Source organism: Solea senegalensis, linkage group LG8 (assembly GCF_019176455.1).
Source record: "Solea senegalensis isolate Sse05_10M linkage group LG8, IFAPA_SoseM_1, whole genome shotgun sequence".
Classification (NCBI taxonomy): domain Eukaryota; kingdom Metazoa; phylum Chordata; class Actinopteri; order Pleuronectiformes; family Soleidae; genus Solea; species Solea senegalensis.
In genome coordinates, this window is record NC_058028.1 from 11,015,397 (window position 1) to 11,037,123 (window position 21,727).

At 42.9% G+C, this 21,727-nt stretch overlaps 1 protein-coding gene across 2 annotated transcripts; it reads right to left on the reverse strand.

The window, feature by feature from the left end:
• Window positions 1-643: 643 nt before the first annotated feature.
• On the reverse strand, window positions 644-20,802 carry ece2b (endothelin converting enzyme 2b). Of its 2 annotated transcripts, XM_044032463.1 has the most exons (20): window positions 20,571-20,802; window positions 13,655-13,741; window positions 12,301-12,436; window positions 11,525-11,740; window positions 11,173-11,297; window positions 10,337-10,483; window positions 10,131-10,196; window positions 9,853-10,041; window positions 6,760-6,902; window positions 6,377-6,491; window positions 6,109-6,114; window positions 5,207-5,317; window positions 4,993-5,091; window positions 4,710-4,787; window positions 4,515-4,618; window positions 4,269-4,379; window positions 3,923-3,990; window positions 3,549-3,739; window positions 3,374-3,469; window positions 644-2,612 (listed from the first exon to the last, which is right to left on the reverse strand). In XM_044032463.1, the coding sequence occupies exons 1-20, from the start codon at window positions 20,601-20,603 to the stop codon at window positions 2,436-2,438; spliced, it is 2,298 nt and encodes a 765-aa protein (XP_043888398.1). In that variant the 5' UTR covers window positions 20,604-20,802; the 3' UTR covers window positions 644-2,435. The 2 variants fall into 2 exon arrangements, with proteins under 2 accessions (XP_043888398.1, XP_043888399.1); XM_044032464.1 differs by lacking the exon at window positions 6,109-6,114.
• Window positions 20,803-21,727: the final 925 nt, after the last annotated feature.

Below are 21,727 nucleotides of genomic sequence, written 5' to 3' on the forward strand. Positions count from 1 at the left end.
GGCAGGCACCCGTGCTGATGCGAGGAAAGTTCAACATTTCTCAACTTCTGGTTCACGCTCAAGATGACATGAAGAAAGTTGAATATTTCGGAACTTCTGCCGCACACAATGTGAGTGTAGTGAAGCAACAAATCCACAATGTAGTTTGGCGACGCTTGGTGCTACTCCATTCAGAGTGAACATGAACATGAACATGTGAGTCCAGCGTAAAGGATCATGGGTAACGAAGGCTGAGGCTGAGAATTAAATGACAAAAACTATTTCTTTAATTCAATTATCGCATTTCTACGCATTCTAAAACAAGATGAAAGAGATGAACCATAAAACAAACTTCTTTTAGTTTTAGTCGCAAACCTAAGAGTAAAATCTAATTTTAGTATTTTAGAAAACAAAACAAAACAAAAACTTGATTCACTCTGAAATGCTGTTCATTTTAATCTGACTGCACCATGTCTGTCAGGTCAAATCAGCCTCTGAGGTTACCCTATAAAAAAAATGATTATACTCTCATGGCAATAGGTGACATCAGCACTTGAAACTCACATTTTAAGGCTTTTTCTTAAAAATTTTAAGGCAACTTATCCAAATTCACTTTTTACGACCATATTTTTTTTTTAACAAGGCCTGTGTTTTTTTGTCGCACTTGTTCCTGGTTAACATGATAAGACTAGTATAGTGGTGGTTACAGTAGGTTTGATGTGCACACAAACTAATGATCTCAGAATAAAACACGTCCACATTTTTGGTTAATCACTTTGAGGTTAATGTTTAAAAAAGTTACGTTTTGATCAAATTTAAAAAAGTTAATCTATTACAACTTCAGTTTATTAATCAACTGAAATGAAACTTTACATTGAAATTCAGTCCTGTTTATATTGTATAGCTATTTGTTTGTTTTTTGAGGTTAGGATTTGATCGAGTTTGTCTGTGAGCAGCATGACTCAAAGTTTAAAATACATTTTGATGAATTTTCTGGGGATGCATGCGATGGCCTGAGGAAGAAATGATGATGTGATTTTGGTGGAGATGCAGTGCCTCCTTCACCAACTGCCAATTTAGATGAGAATGTCTTTTTAGAGAGTATTAACACAGACAGAAACTGAACAGCCTCAGTGGAGGTTTGCACTTTCTCAGTCAAAACGTCCCATATTTATTGTACAATGAAATTGTTTTGCACAATGTGATTACACACAAAGTCAGTGCAAAGACAGGACTTGACCCAAATGTCATGTTAGTCATGTTAAATGTGCCAGGTGACGCAGATCTTGCTAATCCCATCCATGAAGACATGTTGTTGGCTTCAGTTGAAACATTTGAAGTCGGGACCGGGCAAAGGAGAAAAGACTTTGACTAACAATTTAGCAGGCTCGTATAAAAGTTAGAGGGAATACATCTATCATTTCTGACAACGTCAGCAAACGGGCCACAACTCATGAAGTCTGAGCTTTTGTGAATGCCACATGATGGATGTATTCTTGTGAATTTGAAGGCAACATGAGCTCAGAGCATCTGACAATTATGGGAAATGGTGTTTAAAAAGGAGAGAAGTGACTTAAAAACATGGAACAAGGCACATGGCAGCAGTGCAGCTGGATTCTTATTGGCTGAGGTTTGACTTCACACCTTCAAATGTGTCTCATGGTACACTAACATTTAACGTGACTTTTCACAAATTATTAAAAAGTACGGACACAGGATCATTTGTGTTAACTTTGTACTGACTTTGTATCAAATCTCATCACAGGAAAATAATACCCTTTGCCTCTGGTGTGATGTCGTCACCATAAATTATGTTTTCCATTGCTCTGAAATGATCCACTTTGGAAAGTTCCAGTGTTTAACTTCAGTCACAAAAACAAAACTAATCATCGCTACACCTCAAAAAGTGCCCCACGCCTCAGGTAAGCCTGCAGAGCTTTCTGAAAGGACAAATCTAGGTCCATTTTCTGACAGTTCTCTTTCAACATTCATCATAATATCTCACTGCCTCACTCATGTTTCAGAGAACTGGAATAATTCTTGGAATAACCGATGGAGAAGTCTAGATCCATACCATAATCATATCCAGGACCACAATCTATGATGTAATAATTAAACTTTCTAAGATGTCATCACAGTGATGTTATCAGATCGGAGAGACTTTCATGTTTGACAACACACAGACACACGCACACGCACGCGCACACACAAACACAAACACAAACACAACCACAAACACACACACACACACACACACACACACACACACACCACAGCCCACTAATAATAACGAAAACAATAACAGTGATGAAGCAGAAATCAGCAACTCCTCACGTGGCTTCTTTGTCGTCATCAGTCCTTCATGTCCCTGTGTGAAGTCCACTGAGTATCCCCCTGTACAACTCCTGATAAATAACCTGTTGATCGATGACAGATTCCAGACAGCCTCAGTCTGTCTACCAGACCACACAGCGTCTCCCAGTGTTCATTGGTGTCCCCGTGGGACAGTTGAAGTGTCGACTGAAGTCTGGGGAGTTGGCAAGTGTGCCAATGACTCTGTACCTGGGAGGGCTGTGAGGATCGGTCACCAGGCTCTCATGAGCACTCTCGGGTGTCCGAACTGAACACCACACCTGAAGGGAACACGACAGAGTCAGAGCTATGGGTTTCACTCAGGACTGCAGACAAGAAAAGTAAGTCCTGCAGCACCTTTGTATACAGCTCACTCTCTCACGCCAAAGTTCATAGACAAAAACTCTATAGTGTAATTTGTGAGAACACAGGAGACGACGGGCTACTGCTGCCACCTTTGTTTAAGTTTGGGAATCTGAAGGAATCATTTTTGACACAAAAGTCATGGCGCTTTTCTGCTACCCAGTTACAGTACGGCTTGGCACGGCATGACTCTACTCTGGTTTGGTATGGTTTTTCTTTACTATAGTACCTCCTCAACATAGGCGGAGTCGTCTGACACAGCCACTGAACTGCAATACAGCGAAAGCAGTTGTGATGTGGTTCGCTGCTCGTGATTGCGGCTTTCAGCAGTCCTGTCTTTAAATATACCAGACTCCTCTGTTAAATATTGAGATTTTAGAAATTGCTTTGCTATATGTTGGAGATTAACACACATCTTCAGGATTTTTAAGTCTTTTTAACTGATCTACAGTTTGGTATTGTTCAGTTTGATTCTTGTGTCGGACGACAAGTCGCGCTGTGCTGAGTCGTACAGTGCTGAAACTGGGTAGTGGAAAAGATTTGACTTAAACGATGGAGTCATTTCACAACATGAATATAAATCATCAGTCGTCAGCTTATGGCTTGAGAACCAGGGTCACTAGAATCAGAAGTGAGCCAAGTACAGATCCCTGTGAATGCCACACTATTGTTCGTTTACCTGGGCAAATCCCACAAAGAAGAGCTGGTCATTGGTCAGGTTGACAGCAGGAAGTCTCTTTTCGTCTCCATTTTTCTGGACCCATGACTGATAGGCCTGAAGACAAGAAAAACATGGTGTGATGCTTTGTTACCTCAGACCAACATAGGTCATGTGGTCAAATGTTGGTACTTACATGGTATGCAGCCTTCAGGCCTCCGTTGTCAGCAATATTTTCTCCCAGTGTCTGTTTTCCATTAATATGTTCTCCATTGACAGTGTAGTGGCTATACTGGTCCACCATACACTCTGTCCTCTGACGAAATGCCTCCACAGACGAGTTCTGCCACCATGGCCTCAAGTTTCCCTCTTTATCATACTCACGACCTGATGTGTAGAAGTAGGAGGTGTAAAAAGGAAGCACTTGGTTCATTAGGGATCATTAAAGGGATTAGGAATGATGAAATGTAAGAGCAGGGATGAGTCAAAACTGTTTGTCATGATCAATAAGACAAATCAGGATGAGAACGTCATAATTGACAAAAGTCAGAACCAATGACCCAGACTTACCCTGATCGTCAAAGGCGTGAGTAAGCTCGTGACCCATCACCACTCCGATCCCACCAAAGTTCAGTGACCTAAAAACACACAATGTATACGTGAGAAAGTCCTCTTGACCCCCCCTAGAGGCTGCTGTCTTCATTACAGCCAATCCAAAAAGACATAACATATACTGGAGTTGGCATGTAAGGTTTGTCCATATGATGACATTAAATCATGATTCATTTTAAGTTTAAGCATAAATTCACAAAAAAACAACAACATATCTATTGTATAGACATACAAGCAGGTGTACAGACAAACAAACAGGAAGACAGACAGACAGACAGACAGCTAGACTTAGTGGAGAACCAACTTGGGATGGTTGTGGGCATAGAACGGAGCTTGAAGGATTCCAGCAGGAAAGACTATGCCATTTTTTGTGGGCATGTAGTAGGCGTTAACTGTAGGAGGTGTCATACTCCACCTGGAGGACAGAAAACAAGGGGAGGTGGAGAGGAAACAAGGAGAGTAGGAGAGGTGAGAAAACAAGAGGAGGAAGAGGAGGAGGAGTTAATCTGTGGTCCTATCGGTCCACCAATACTTGGTGTGTGTCAGTTACTGGTCTTTGTTGGGTGTCTTTCTCAGCTGGTCGGCCATCACTCGCGCTGAAAAGTTGTAGAAGCTCATCATGTTCTGGAAGAAGCTGTCGTCTGACACTTCATACTGAAACATACAGAACCCGCCGCTTATCAGCATCATAGGCATGCTTCACTGTCTGCAGGTGCATAAGTAAACACCAATCGCCTCCACTTACCCCGTCATAAACATCGTCCAACTCTTTGGGGTCCAGGATGAATTCTGGGAATCCGATCATATCATAGATCGCATCTGCCTAGCGAAGGACAAACAGGGACAGTAAGAGATTTGTTCAGACATTTGCTGTAAGGTGTGTTCACGCAAAATGTGACATGACCACAGTCACACAAGTAGATACAACCAATCACTTCTCTCCTGAAGCTAATGCTAGAAACATTCATAGTAGTCATGTTTGGTGTGAATGCACCTTTACATGTCCACACGTCCACCTGTGTGCATACCTTGTCTTTTGCAGCCTGTCTGGTTTGGTCGTCCATCCAACTTAGTCGGTCCAGAGCTTCTTTAAATGCTGAGCGGATCTCGTTGATCATCTCCTCAGCCTGAAGTATAAAAATAGAGAGACAGACATTATTTAGGTGAAGGTGTACCTGTCCCTGTTGTAGTAAATCCGTATTTCTGCACGTGTAAACATGCGCAGTAAAGACGGTGACTCACAATGTCTTTGCTGTGTTTGTCGAATGTCGCCTTAACAAAGAGCGCTCCAAGAGCGAAGCCCAGTGTGTCGTCAGTGTTCCCAATACAGGTCTGCCAGCGTGGCGTGCAGGACTACAGCAAACAGTTACAGGAAGTTAGGTTAAGCAATTGGATGACCATTGAGAGGCAGTTAGAATGTAATTGAAACAGACCAGGTACCCATTCACACCGAAAGGTTCCTTTTTTTTATAGATTTCACATCTACAACCTGCTGGAGCCAGTGTCACCCTATAGGAACCAGTTAGGATCTGTTACAGTTTAGTAACAGTTTAGTTACTGTTAGTTTTATCAAACTAAGAGCCAGTTGCCCACTAATAATGTCACAATACGGTATGAGTACTTAATAGTGTTTTAGTTCCTTTATTTTCACTAGGTAGCTGTGAAATGTCTGTGAACATAAGAACCTTCACAGACATTATAGTGCCTGTGCTGCTGGTGCACCACATAGTTGCGTCGAACGGTTTATGTGTTTTGGTTTTGAGTTGGTTAGAACCAGTTCCAGCAGGTTTATTTCTTAGTATTTTTTAATCGTCAACACAGTAAGCCTCCTGGAGTCCAAAAGCAGTAATATCCAGATAGAACCAGTCAGAGCCAGTAACAGCCAGATACCCATAGCAAGGAAGAACCAGCCAGGTGGTTGCAGAAGATTTGCAGATATTTATCAAGAACCAGCATCCAAACTAGACCTAATCAACAGTAGTTAGTACAAGTTAGGACTAGGCTCCAAACTCAGTGGGAAAGGGATATTAAAGAACCCATTAAAGCTGCATCAGTTCACATTTTCACCAACAGGACTGAAAATCTGAGAACCTCTGACACAAGGAGGGTGATTACCAATCACAGTGACTGTCAGGAGTATTTACCTGCTGCTGTGACAGAAAATAAATGTATGAGAAGCAATAACAGCAGTGCTAACAACAACATTAACAACTACTTTTAACACTATAAAGAGTAATGACAGAGTTAACATGTGTATCCATACTAACATTAGTCCCCTGTGTTGAGAGACTGCTTGAAACACGTGAACTATCTCTTTAATAGCAGCAGTGATACTAACAACAGCGACATAGTGCTAACATTAGCATGAACTCTACATTAGCATTAACAGTGCAGTATCTGAGGTGTAACTACCTTCTTGGTTCCAAAGAGACTCTCCAGCAGTTTGTCCTGAGCGTTCTCGAAGCGCTGATCTAGACTGGTCACACTCTTCTGAACCAGCGTCCATATCATGTAGTTATTCAACAGACTGAACACACGCACAAACACATTAGCTTAGCCTGTTAGCATGCAAACATTAGCAATATAAGCACACAGTCCAGCTGAGGGACAGGGAACTTTAGCTGGTGTTTGGACATTAGACTGGATGGTGGTTGACCTTGAACCTGGTCAGGACCTGGTTCTGGTTAAGCAGACTTTGACAAAGACCACTGAGACTATGAAAATGAGGACAGCCAGGCGGGCGAGCAATGTGGAGGTGGCCTCCTTGTTAAAGTGCTGCACTGTATGATTCTGACCTGCGTTCTGTCTTGTTGATGAGGTCTGACACCTGCTGCAGGTACTCTTTGGCATACAGGACAACGTGTTCGGTGTCGTTCAGCTCCAATGGGGACAGCGAGGACAGCAGGAAGTCCAACCAGTCCACGGATGGAGCCAGGAGCTGCAAGAGGACGTCACAACAGAGAGACAGAATGGTCAAAGACACTAGCCTAGGAATACAGGGTCAAATCCAAATACTACATTCCCCATGATCCATAGGTGCTGTTGGTGTGGTGACATACATGGAAAAGATATGTTTGTTTTAAAATGTTTTAAATTAAAGAAGCTGATATTTTGAGGTTAACCAGAAGAATGAAAACCTATGAGACATACACTATCTACGACACCTGACATCACACGAACAAGGCCTGTAATGACGTATTCAAGGATAGACAAGATAGAACCATAATCAAAGAAAGCACACCCCCACCCACATCCCAACAACTGTTTCAGGCTGCAAATAGCTGAAAGAAAAAGTAAGAAGGGTGAGAAAAGAAATTTCAAAATGTCTTGGTATGCTGAAGTTTTAAGATTGTTCTTCACTGGAAACGAGTAGTCTAGCCCAAAGCCTGAAAACTAAACGTTTCAACGCAGAGGACATCTTGTTTTAAATTGCATGCATTTTTACAACTCAATGTATTAACACTTTGGAATTATTTGATTGTGATCACACTATTTTTGGTTGGTTCTTTCATTACGGTGATTATTTTGATTATGAGTTTATGCCTTGATCCAATCGAATTATTTTTGATGAGCACGTCGGGCTATCGGGTCACACGGTGGTGTAGTGGTTAGCACTCTCGCCTTGCAGCAAGAAGACCCGGGTTCGAGCCCCAGTTGGAACAAGGGCCTTTCTGCATGGAGTTTGCATGTTCTCCCCGTGTGTGCATGGAGTTTGCATGTTCTCCCCGTGTGTGCGTGGGTTCTCTCCGGGTTCTCCGGCTTCCTCCCACAGTCCAAAAACATGCAATGTGGGTATTAGGTGATTTGGACACTCTAAATTGACCGTAGGAGTGAGTGTGAGAGTGAATGGTTGTTTGTCTCTATCAGTGAATGGTTGTTTGTCTCTATCTGTGTGTGGCCCTGCGATGGACTGTCCAGGGTGTACACCGCCTATCTCCCGATGTAGCTGAGATTGGCGACCCTCTGGTGGAGGATAAAGCGGTAGATGATGACTGACTGACTGACGTCGGACAATCGGGCCCAACCTCAGCCTCTCAGACTCTCTTGAGGTCGCTACACAAAGGGCCATAAACACAGGGCGACAGCATCTGTGAGAGAGTTAATGCCTGTGAGGATCCAGCAGAGGGCGCACTGTGACATCAAGAGCAGAGAAATCAAACCTGTTATGTCACTTAATGTAACCTTATGCTGTGTGAATATTAATGAGATGTGACAGCTTAATATGAAGTAAACTATTACTTGAGAAAAAGCACTAATAACACATACTGTGTTAACTGTGTTAACGCCCCGGATGAATAACTTAAATAAATAAATAAATAAATGAGAAATGCATCCAATGTACTTTGAGCTATAAACATTAAAACAATCAATAACATTTTGAGCTAATATGTGGTCCATAAGAGCTAATAGAATAAAACAGAGATGAAAACAACTTGAAACACACGTGATGTTATATAAAACATAGTGTCATATTACTGATGCATTCATTTATTGATCACTTTAATGTTGCATCTTTACTGTGAATCTTCCCACAGAGATCAATAAAGTCTTAAAAGAATATAGGAAACATCATTATTTATTGATTGATTGTCAAAGTCATTCAGTGGAGATGATATTTGAAGTGGCTCTATCTCCAGTAAATAAGTAATGTATCCAAGGACCTGTATTTAGTTACTTCTTACATAATGTGTGTCTCTTTCTCGTTTTAGTTTTCTTTGTTTTTAATCAATTTTCTCGTGTGTTTTTTGTGTTTACAGGTGATTTGATTAATGAATTGTTGATTATTTAATAAATTCTCCAGTTTTGCTCGTGAGCATGAGACCCTGCACTGGCTGCAGATAAATGTTGCTCTGAGCCAGAACCTCTAACACAACAGCTGATGCTTCTTTGTTTTGTTTTCATCACATATGAATCGGTTTACTGTCATTTACTTTACTGGAGCACAGGTGAAAAGCAAATCAAATTAAATTAAAGATCAGGATTGGTCTTTTCCATGTTTATATAATAACCTGTTATCTAATCTCCCCCTCTCTCCCTCTGTCTCGCTCTCTCTCTCTCTCTCTCTCTCTCTCTCAGATACAGGCACGTAGCAACAGCTCATGGCAACAGTTGCCATGGGGACCCCAAAAGCATCTGCAGCCCTGAAGGACAGAGAGCTGCAGCAGGGACAGAGACGACATAACATCCATCCACACACACGTACACACACCCAGTCCAACACAAACACAGTGGCTGAGCCAAGAAGACTCATACTGTTTGTTTGTGATACATTTTTTCCCTGTAGACAGACTGGACAAATATTTGTGTTGGCCATCTTGGCCTTTGAGCTGCACTTGAGGTCTGGGCCACACTGGACGTGAGAGGAAATGGTCTTTCTGTTCTTGAGCACCTTTCAAAACACTACAATTTTGCCGGTCACCCATTCACACTCACATTCATAAACTGTCACCAGGGGCAATTTACTCCGTGAGCTGTGGTTCGGTCCACAGCAAAATAGAGAATGATCTTTGACCACAGTTTCAATGTCTACATGATGTCACAACCACATAATAATCTGCATTTGTTTGTGTAAATGCAATCTTGTGTTTTTCTTCCCTAAATCCATTCTTTTCTTTCTTTTAATGTGAAATATTTGCAGGAATAGCAGATGGCATCATGCTGCAGAGTACTGGTTGCTGGTACAACAGGACGTTTAAAGTATATATATATACTGTATATGGCAGTTTTCAAAGGCAGCTCTGCAGCAGATACACCTCCAGTGTAAACAACAGAGATCAGCAGCACAACCATCTGCGCACACATCCAGTTTGGCCCAGGCATGATATTGTTTTTAAGCTGATGTGCAGCTACATCACCCCACCCTCACCCGCAGACGCTGTTAAGCTCACCTGCAGTTCAGAGATGGTAACCTTGTGGTAGATCTTCTCTTCATCCCGCCGCTGGTCTTGCGGGACGGTGATGTTAGCGAGCGCTGTTTCAAAGTCAAGAATCTGTTGCATCTGGTGCTGGGTGGTGCTCCTCTCCCCACCCAGCAGCATCCCCAGCTCCACCATGTACTCCAGGTACGCCACCAGCACCTGTGACCAGCAGGAAGCACAGCAATCAATCCAGGTCTACAGACTTTGTGATGTCATTATCTGAAACAATTGATGGGAAAAAGTCTCACCTTCTCATTGGCTGTCTTATTGAGGTAATAGTCCCTGGATGGCAGGAAGAGCCCTGATTGGTCCACCTGCAGAAGGGATTAAAGCAACCAGTGATTACTACTTTTGGAGCAATCATAGACCTCTGAGTTCTGAATGTGGTTCAGAGTGTGGGTCTGGTTTTATTTCAGAGTTGGGTGATGTGGATCTGGGTCATGGTGCGACTCACTTGGATGATGTTGCTGTTAGAGTTTTTCGGGTCAGCACTGACTCCAACGCTGAAGAAAGGCTGAGCTCTGTATGGACCAGAAACTACCTTCAGAACCTCCATGAAGTTGTCTTTGTCCCAGGGACCCGTCATGTTCCAGCCGCCAATCTGCACAAAGTTCATATATTATGTGTTTGTTCGTGATCACACCCAGACGCCATGACAGAGCACAGTTTGGCTACAGCAGTTTAACAGTGATTTGTCACTGTGATCAGTTTAATGATGCTGACACTTTATTTCCTAAACTGCAGAGTCAAGAATTATCATTTTAACCATATTTCACTGCATCAGCTTTATAAGAAATAAAACAAACAGATTCCTGGACAATCATCTCGGAAACTGCAAATCTGCAACAGTGCATTCACACCAAACGCATAGTAAATGTCACGTAGCATTAAATACTAACTGGGTTCATAGTAAAGTACGTGTTGTTCGCTCGAGTTGCACTTACACAGCAACATGATACAGAGTCAATGCTGACTGGCTTTCGCAACACTGCATCACTGGAATCTAATTTCAAATATTTAAAGTAAAATTAGCCGAATACTTATGCAAATTTAGTTCTTCACATGATTTGTGTCATTTTGTTTGTCTTCCATTACCCAGAGTGTTTACATTTGTATGTAATCTTTCAACAAATCGGTCGCAAGTTTCTCTGGTATGATGTTTGCCCACACTGGATGTGTCAGGACCAACAGGTTAGATAATCCTCTATTTAGTCTCCCTGGCGCCTGCTGCGAAAGTGTTCTACCTGGGCGATGGAGTTGCCATGGTGACGAGGCATAGTGAGGGGTTACCTTGGCGATGAGGTCTGTGAGAGGCTGAGCTCCCAGCTCTTCGATCCTCGGTGTGTTGAGACACGACAAGTAGTAGGACTGAGTCTTCTTCTCCGCTTCGCTGCTGCCGTTAAACGTGCCATTCTCTAAAAATAGGGTGTCAATACAGATGGAGGATATATCAGGACAGGTGGGGGACAGATGGAGGACAGGTTAAGGACACTCATCTATCCCCTATCTCTCTCCACCTCTGTCTCTACCCATCTGAAGTCACCTGTCTTTCTCCAGCTCTTGGTCTCTACCCATCTGTCTCCCTGTCTCTCTCTCACCTATCTGGCTCCAGCCCTCTGTGCTCCCACCCAGCCTGTCTTACCCAGCAGGTGTTTGAGGAGCGCTTGGTTCTGTTCCCAGATGCTGTTGAACGTGGACCAGCGTGAGCGTCCGTCTGGCAGTGGGTTCTTCCTCATCCAGCCACCGCAGGCGAACTGGTAGAAGTCGTGACAGGGGTCGACGCTGCGGTCCATTGCCTCCACTATCTGACTGGCCACTGTGATGCACGCCTCTGACAGGCACAGGCCACGCCCACTGTCTGCACAAAACAATGGGGCAAGAGGAATGGACACATGTCTAATGCACCGACTCCCATCCTGTCCAACGTCCCAGCACCTCTTATGAGGGTGGACCATGGACAGAGTAAAAGACAAGAGGAGGCAAGGATGGTAGAGACAGATGGGTGGGGGAAGGAAAGGACGGGTAACAAAAAGAAAGGAATGGGTGAAGGGAAGGAAGGGATGGGCTGAGAAGGAAAGGAGGAGTTCAGGATGGTAGGAGAGAAGAGGAAATGAAAGCAATGGAAATGTAAGCACAGAGCTTAGAGGAGAAGATAGGAAAGGAGAGGTGCAGACGGTTTAAGGGGAAGAAACAAAGGTCTAAAATGAAAAAGGAGGTGGAGGTGGTAAATTAAAGGGATGGGAGGAAGGGAATGGAAGAAAGTGGTGGGAAAGGATACAAGAAGGACATACTAGTGAAGGGTGTACAGGAGGAGGCAGAGAAATGGAGATAGGAGATAGGGAAACAAACAAAGAGCAGAAAGAAACAGAGGAGTAGATGAGGACTCAGGTGTGTGTGTGTGTGTGTGTGTGTGTGTACCTGAACTAAAGCTCAGTCCCAGCACCAGCAGACACGCCGTCAGAGCGAGCAGGGTGGCGAGCAGCAGGACAGATAGGATGACCTCCAGCTGTGTCCTCCTGCCCAGGATGTCCACGCCCCCTTTTCTGAAGCCCACCTGAGACATGAAGAGACACAGGAAGGGAATGAACAGTGGGACAAGAAAAGTCCTACCCACCTACCTACTTACCTATCTATCTAATTGTGGAGCTATTGAACAACACAAATGCTCAGCCTCTGCAATCTACATGTTATGTCTGCACTGCAGTGTAATTATATTCAGTATTTTCAATGCCTCTTTGTGAACTGTCTGCTGAGGTCTGTGCCTCACACAAGCATAAACAAGGCTTCAGTCTCTGTCCTCAGGTCAGTGTGCTCCAGCTTTATTAAAGTGCCTCCTCCTCCCTCTCATCCCACCATACACAGCTGACTAATGCTGTTGTACAAAGTCCAGCATTTTCTTCAGGCCCCCTGCTGCTCCTGCTCCTCTCTGTGCGGTAGACCCACATGAAGGAGGCCCCTGCTTTTTTTTCAAATTCAAAACTTCATCTGGGACCAGTTAGACACAGGAAGTACATTTACTCAGTCTCTGTCCACTCTCAGTTTCACTGACAAACTCATTATCGCCTGTAACTTACACTGGGTGTTTTAAAGATTGTAAACTTTTTTTTCCAACAATAATCAACAGTAGAGCTGCAGCCTCTGGGTCAGGAGTGTTTTGGTGCAGGAGAATATGCAGTTTAAATGTCTGTCGAGCTGTAAGATAAAGCAGTAAACATGCTCTTTTTTATTATTTCTTTAGTTTTATTTTATATTTTGTCTTTCAGATTTCTCTGGGGGTCACCATAGCGGATGATCCACATATGAAATCTTTACGGCCAGATGCCCTTCCTGATGCAACTGTCACTTTGGCACAAGGAGTTCTCCCTGTGGCTGTGGTCAGTTTAAGTGTCCAATTAATAGTGAGCAATGGGGATTGGGTACCTTGCTCAGGGGCACCCCAGCCGTTGACCTGGTCACAAGCCAAGTTCTCTTTCCGCTTCGCTCTGGGCTGCCCCGGACATGCTCTTAAGATATAATCTGTATACCTGATTAAAAGATCTGAAACACCAAAGTCACAGAAACAACTCCCATGTGCGATTATATAAAAATGCCTCTCTCTCTTCTCTGCAGACTTTTGGTGGGAAGGGAGTGAGCGATTTACACAGCAATGCAATCTTCAGTTTCTTGTTGAAAAAAGCTGCAAACATATCCTTGAGATGTTGCATGGAGACTTAAACTAACGCAAACTAACCTGAACTGTCCCTTAAACAACTGTGTGACTGTGTTCACTGACCTCCACTCCGTCAGGAGACGAAGCTGCATCAGCTGGAGCATCGGAAACTTCCTCCTCCTCCAAAGTAGCTCGCTTATAGCTGGACATCTGCAGGGACAGAGAGAGAGATAGACAGACAGAGACAGAGAGAGAGAGGGACAGACCGAGAGAGAGAGAGCGAGAGGGAGAGAGAGAGAGAGAGAGAGAGAGAGAGAGGCTGTCAATGGTGTCCCTGATGTCAGTGATGTCCACACTTACAGAGGTTCATGAGAAAACATCTGCATGAATCTGACCTGGAGCAGGTGCATGCTGGGATATGGTGTTGGTTTATCCCAGCTTGGTTTTATTGAGCTGCTTTAATCTCATGAGACAGGGACGTGAGAAGCATCTCAGCATGAGGACTTGTTTCACTGTGATCAAATAAATCTCCCTTTTACTGTGTTTGCACCCCCTCCCCCCGTATTCACTCCCTCCCTCCCTCGCTCATTGTGAGGCAGAAACATAAACAGTGCAGCTCCACCCTGCAGAGACAAACACAAGCTTTCTCAGCAGAGCTCATATCTTTTCACCACTTCAACCCCGGGTATGCTGCGTCTGGTTTCCTCTTGAAACCAGCACTGACATGGTCCAACGTACACTGAACTGTACCTCTGTCCACACAGTGAGTCTAAAGGCCAATAAGTCAGAGTCAAACCCCAAATCAATTGGGAATTAAAACATAAACAAGGAGACAAGAGTTTTAACATGAAGACAAGTCACTCTGCATCTCAGTATCCTTCCAGGACTCAAATATAAGACAGCCTTCTTCAGCTGCAGCTTCAGGTCCTGGTCTGAAGCAGGTTCAGTACAGCTTCAGTGAACAGTGAACTTTCTGGTCTGAAATTACCTCATATCCTGGTCTAAAGTAACCTTGGGTCTCAGTGTCAGTCATACTCAGGAGGGTGGACACGTCTTCCTGTCTGTCCTCAGAGTCTCTGTCCTGCAGGAAACCAGAGGTTTCCAACTGTTTCCTTCCTCAACACCCTCTGAAACCTCTCTCTCTCCTTTGTTTCAGTCAGTCAGTGTCTCTCAGTCGGCTCTGTTGTCTTTAATTGATGATGCACAAAGGGGGAGAGAGAGAGGGGAGAGTGGGCAAGTAAGGTTGCTAGGCAATGGGAATGTGTTATATCTTTCTGTAGAGAGTGATGTCACTGTGTGTGTGTGTGTAATTAGATAATGTGTGTGAATCATCTCTATTCAGCTCTAATGGAGTTTACTAGCTTATGTAAGATCTGTCTCTCTCTGTGTGCCTCTGTCTGTCTGTCTGTCTGTCTGCCTGTCTTTCTCTCTCTCTCTCTGTGTCTCTCTGTCTTTTGTACCCTCACAGTGTCTGTAATCTAAACACTGGGCTCAGACAAATGCCTTTGCAGAAAGAGTTAAACAAGCAGAACATCATCTGTTCTTCCACAACCGACGTCAGTGTGAGTGGGAACTGCTGGTGTAGCTTGTCGAAAACAAACACACACACAATGTAAACAGTATGAGGACATGTTGACCACACGTGTCCTTCTGTCTTGTGGATGTACAAGTTTCCCTTTATGTACAGTCAGAGCATCTGAAAGGAGACACTAGCTACAGTATGTACAGTACATAGATGCTGCTACTGTGGCTGTAAAGCATGAGGCTGAGGTAAACACTAACCAGATGGATATATTCCATCAGTTCTGAGCTGCAGCCCAAGAACTGAACCTAAAAATCTACAGGACAAAACAAAATGTTTATATTTATGTTGGTATATGACTTTTCCAGGCATTGTCCGCCCCTTTGCAGCCCTACTGCACAACTTTACCTTGAGGTCAAATATTTTATCTAATCTAATCAATTACAGTCAGTGGTGTTGTCTTATGCATGTAGGCCACTAATTGTCTTTATGTCCATGGTTATCAAATTATCTACTACCTATCCACCCAGACACACTTTAAATCTCCAGCTGTTGCTAACGTGCAAAAAATAACCAAATAAGTTCAATGTTAATAAAAATAAAACAGACAACTTATTATAGATGTCTGTATATGCAGCATCTTATTTGCATACATTTTCAGGTCTGGCTCTGCCTACTTGCACCACACTCACGCAATGCTTTGAAATGGGATTAATGCAGTAATCAACACAAAAAAGGAGCAACGCTGTTGCAGATAAATTCACAGTCATCACCTTTAAAGTTTCTTGAAAATAGCAAAAGCTCTGTCATTCAGTAAAACACGGGAACCTGAATCTAAATAGGAATCTTCCACTGTAACAGGTAAATGTCACATTACAATGAACAACAGATCAAATGAACAGACACAGTGAGTGTGTGTGTTCGTGTTTGCAGCCTCACTGAGCTCATACAGACAAACCTCGTGTCATGTTATATTAACACTGACGACTGGAGCCAGCGCCTCTGTTTACAGCAAACAGAGGCAGAGGGTGGAGCTGACATCAACACATCCTGTTCAATTCAAATGTATCTGTACAGCAGCAGACACCTGCGACAACACACACACACACACTGCACTGAGTCCTAACAAGGTATTAGTGTTAATGCCAGACAAGGTCCTAAAGAGGTAACAAATACAAGTACACACACAGAATAACAGGAGGAACCAACAGAAAATAAGTCATCCATGTTAAAGAGCAGGAAGTATGAAGTCATTAAATATCTGCTTATGTCTGTGACGTCCACCCACAGGAGCTCAGCTGACTGATCACTCTGCTGGAACAGATGATGGTGAATAAGAATGATGCCATAGAAACGGAGGCAGATGGTGTTGAACGCACGATTACAGACGCGTTTGTTTATGTCCTCCATGCTGTCAGTTCAACCCATAAATCGAGAACATAAATCAGTATCAGAGACTGTAATTTCTGTTTCAAGGACAACATGGATCTCCTCCATCAGCACCTCTATAACCTCTACATGAGAGAAGCCCCCACTTTGACCTATGACCTCTGAACATGAACACAATTCAAGACAAAAACAAAGAACCAGAACCTAAACCAGCTACTAGTTTACTCTATCGCTAATGGTCAGTGCGATAATAATACTGATAATGATATATGCAAATTAACTAAGTAACATTTAGTCATAAAGTAAGTAGTATTTAAATACCGAGGTACTGAGGTAGGGAGTTACACTAGTAGAGTGGTACAGTGGTACAATTAATGTATAATTACTGATTATTAGGTGTGATAATGATAGATCTTTATTAATTCATCCGTACTCACAGCTTGGTTTACTTTGAAATCCCAGCCAATCCCAGCAGACATGGACAGATCGCCAGTCCATCACAGGGCCACAAACAACCAATCCACTCTCACACCTACAGTCAACTTACAGTGTCCAATTTGCACAAATAGAATACACTGAGAAATCACGGTGATGATGATGATGATGATGATGATGATGAAGTTAATGACAAAACTTTGAGCTTTTATTCTGACACTTAACAGAAACTCTTGTTTTCTGTGGTTCAAAGGGTCCGACCTGCAGACTGGGAGACCAGCAGCAGAGGTGGGGGTCAATCAGCTCGTCTTGTTTTGTTGCCCAGATGGAAACTGGGCGTCTTAAGACAGGAAGTCACAGAGCTGCAGATAGGAAACAGCAAATCTGCCCAACCCAACCCAACACACACACATACACACACATCGCTCGCTGACTGTCACTCTGTGAACAGTGATTGAAGAAAACACTGTGGAGTGAACAGTTTTTCAAATGAATTCTCTAATGATATTGATGATATAAACAATGATGTGAACTGGTTCCCGAAAGGTTTTTGTTCCTCAACTCTTTTAGGAACCCTGTGAAAAACATGCATCAACCTCCACATTCTGTCAGTCATCACACTGGAATGTTCTCTGACAGTTTCCTGAAGGTCCAGCTCCAGTGTGACCAAACAGGTAACAGGTAACAGGTAACAAGACTCTGACTGACACATCATTTCATTTCCTCATACATGCTCAACGTTTCTTGAAAGGAAACACATTTCAGCCAATCAAAGTTTTACTACACACTGAATAATCATTAAAAGGTGGACTGAGTGAATCTGGCTCATGTGATCATGTACCAAGATCTACCTGAATTCTTTGTAAGCAAGGACATTTTGGGAAATGTCTTAAAGTGCTTTATCAGGGTTAAGACCTGGTTTTAGAATTGGGTTTAGGTTAAAGGTGAGGCATTTAATTAGGGGATGTATTATGTCTGAATGTCCTCACTTTGAATGCAGCACAAACCTGTGTGTGTATGGTGGACGTGAAGGGGGTGGAGTCATGTTTTTAGCTGCCAGCCACAGTTAGATGATCTTTACACAGTACTGATAAATTTTCCCATCTGTAGGAGCCATGTCTCATTTTTATTTGTGGGATTTCCCCCCTAACCACTAGGGGGGTTGTGTTTCATTTCTCATGTTGGGTCATTTGAGGTCACCTGTCATTTTACTCAGGTGTTGCGGATTGAAAGGGGAAATCAGTCTTCTATTGTTCTATTGTGCTCGGTTTTAAGTTTCGTTTTGATTTGTTGAATGGAAATGGAAAAATACGCGGACATTGGAGGAAAATAAATTGCTGATATCATTTCAAACAAGAATCTGGTCGTAATTTATACCTGAGTGCACATAATAAAAAATATATCTACCAGCAAACAATCAGCAGCCCGTAGCGCCACAGTACATGACTTCAGCTACACTACCATTCACTGAATCTTCCAACTGTGAACTTTCTTTCAGGTCCAGTGAGGAACTTTTGTCGCCCCCCTGAGGAATTCTAATTATTTACCAAAACCATGCTAGCACCATCACGCTAATGTGATCCTGCACCAGTCTCAAATCTCTGCCTCCAGTTACAATAACCATTTAATTCCATCAAACCACTAAACTTCCGGCAGCATTAGAGCTACATGGGAACTTGATGTTCTCAGTGAAAATAATCGTTAGTTGCAGCTCTAATTTCAATGCAAATGACAATGATCACAGAATTTGACAGGTGGTGGTGCCCTTTGACCTTTGCTCAGTACTATATATGTACGTGCATGTGAGTACTCAGCCATTGTTGTGTGTGTTTTCAGAACATATAGAGCAGGGGTGGGGTTTTTCTCAGAGGGCCACACTAACATAAATGAAGTCAGTGAAGGGCCACACATGTAATGTTTTAAAGAAATACTAATCATTAAACCAACTTTTTATATTAAACATTATATTTTAAAAAGGTAAAAATGCTTTTCTAATTTCATTTCATTTTATTTTAAAATAAGAGTCTGACTGTCACTAGTTTAATGCTATTAATGTGAAGGGGTGAAAGTGAAATGTTTGGTCTGTGTTTGTAGTGGTTAAAAACTCCAGACCACTTTGCTGTGCCCGAGGCTGTTTCTCGTTTTAGCTCAGATTCCCTCATCACAGCAGCTAATATTACAACTTCAGGTGAGCACGAGTCAAGTTAGGTGTCGCCTGTGAGGATGTCGCGGGGCAGTCAACACTGGTTTGTGGGGCCTTATGTTGCCCTTGTTTGATATAGAGTGATGTAGACATGTTGTGGAAAAGCAACTGGTTCTTAAAAGAATCTCAGGATAAAAGGGTCACAAATGTAGTTACCTGCAGAGGCTTCATTCAGCTCAGATAGTATCTTTTAACTACCTGGCAACACACAAGAGCCTCCATGCTGGGGAACAATGTTCTTTAAAATGATTACATTTTTGTCACTTTTGTGCTACACATTTCCAGCACGACTCGGCTCGGCACATTTTTTTTGCTTTTCCATTGGCGATAGTACCTGGTACTTTTTTAGTACCTGCTCTGCTCTCGGTTCCAAGCGAGCTACTAAAATGTGACATCAACAGACTGCCGTCCACTGATTGGTTAGAGAGTGTCGTCACTGGAAGAATAATGAGCGCGCAATGCCGAACTGTAGTTCAGTTAAAAGACTTAAAAATCCAGAAAACAAGTGTTAATCTCCAACATTTAGCAAGGAAATGTCTAAAATCTAAACATTTAATGGAGTCAAGTGCCAAAAGAAAGCGATCACGGGCTGCAAGCTGCATCATGTCTCCTTTCCACCGTATTTCAGTTGAGTGACTGCATCCAGTCACGCAGGAAGTACTGAACAATTCTGTGAACAAATCTATTTAATTAACTGATTCTAAGGATTCACTGACTCACCAGAAACAACTGTTCCTGTGTGTGCCTCCTATAAAACAACATTACAGCACTTTATGGCATTTTATTTATGTGTTATGATGACTCCGCCCACATTGAGGAGGTACTATAGTGATGGGAAACAAACTAAACCATGTAGAGTTGTGCTGGAACTGTATAGTGGAAAAGCACCATTTGATTGCTGTACCTGTTGTAAATGCTACCTGCTTTGCCTGAACACTTATAAACACAGAGGCACAGGTTTGTCATCGACAGAATAAGAATCAACAAAGAAAAAGTTAGTTGACAAATCAAATGAAGCAACAAGAAGATAAAGAAGAAGAAACAGCTGGAGGGGTGAAGATCAGTCTGGTCAGTGAAGGTGATACAGAAGAAACACAGAAGAAAGGCCTTTATTCTGACAATTTAGAGGGAGTTGTTTCTTCTTCTGAGGATGAAATGATCTGAACCAAGAATCCCCCACAAAATAGGTGGACAAGTTGCAGCTGTGTGTGTGCTCGGATGGCTAATCAATGCCTGTTTGATTAGTGACGTCAGAGGGAGGAAACAGCTGATTATTTCAGGCCTGGGAATGTTTCTCTCTCACACATACACGCACACACACACGCAAGCACATGCACGCACATCTTCATTCAATCACTCACAGTAACTAATCACTGATCAGCTGCAGACACAGTACAGATGCACGGAAGCACGAGCACGAGCGTGCACGTTTTTAGGATTACGTATGTGTGTGCGTGTGCGTGTGTGTGTGTGTGTGTGTGTGTACTCACGGTGTTCCGGAGGTCCTGCAGCGCTACGCTCATCCTGGAGCTCCGTGCCCGAACACAGAGCGCTACCGACGGTCGCTCTGCCTGCCCATCCTCCCGGTCTCTGTGTCCGTCTGTCCCCCGCTTTGTCCGTCTGTCTGTCCTACTCTCCGTCTGGCTGTCTTTGTCCCGGTCCGTCCCCCCTCTTGTCTTTTGTCTCTGCAGCAGATCGCTCTCTCTCTCTCTCTCTCTCTCTCGCTCTACCTTTCTCTCTCGCTCTATCTTTCTCTCTCCCTCTCCTCTTCTCAGACCCCGCCCAACATCCAACCAGCCTCTTCCTCTCATAAACAAACACACCCCGAGACACAGAGCTGCTGACGTCATCCACACGGCCTTATACGTCACCTCCAGGTTCCCCATCTATCTATCTATCTATCTATCTATCTATCTATCTATCTATCTATGTCTGTCTGTCTGTTTGTCTGTCTGTCTGTCTGTCTGTCTGCCTGTATGGTGATGATGAAGAAGTTAAAATGTCTCTTTGTGTCCCTGCTGTTTAAAAACTGACATGACTTCACATGCACATAATATATCATATATCAATATAACATAATAACATTGTAAATAAGCAGAAGATGATCTAGAAGATTTAAATGTGACTAATAATGTAAACAAACATTACAGAAGAAGAAAAAGAAACAATCGTAGAAAACACAGCGTAAATCGAGTCAGTAAACATCAACAAAAGGAAGGAACTACTCATTTATCTGAGTCATCTTTAACTGTTGTCAGATTATGAAGTGGCTGGAACATTTATCTTAGTTAAACATTTGGTTATTTGTTTTCACTAACAATGTTTGTTCCCTGAACATTTGGACAAACAGGAGGAGGAGGAGAAGGATGCGTATAGAAGAAGAAAATGATTTCTAAAGAAAGAACAAAACAATGACACATCTTTGTCATCTCATTTGGCGTGTCAATAATATACTATTTTATATCTGACCTACATGCAGACATGTGATACGAGCAGTGATGTCACTGAGACACAGACACTCAACCCAAAATCCACAAACTGATACAAAGAAACTAAAAAGATAAACATGTTTGTCCCATTTTCTTTACACTCAGAAAAACAATCTGTAACACATTTAAGCTTTTCACTGGGAAACAAACCACATGCA

Bases quoted from the DNA above. Each gene is read 5' to 3' on its own strand.
- ece2b (XM_044032463.1), bottom strand. From the start codon at position 20,603: ATGAGCGTAGCGCTGCAGGACCTCCGGAACACC. The intron at 12,437-13,654 runs GTCAGTGAACAC...TTCATGTCTCAG, and splicing joins CGTCTCCTGACGGAGTGGAG to GTGGGCTTCAGAAAAGGGGG. The intron at 5,092-5,206 runs GTGAGTCACCGT...TTTATACTTCAG, and splicing joins ACAAACACAGCAAAGACATT to GCTGAGGAGATGATCAACGA.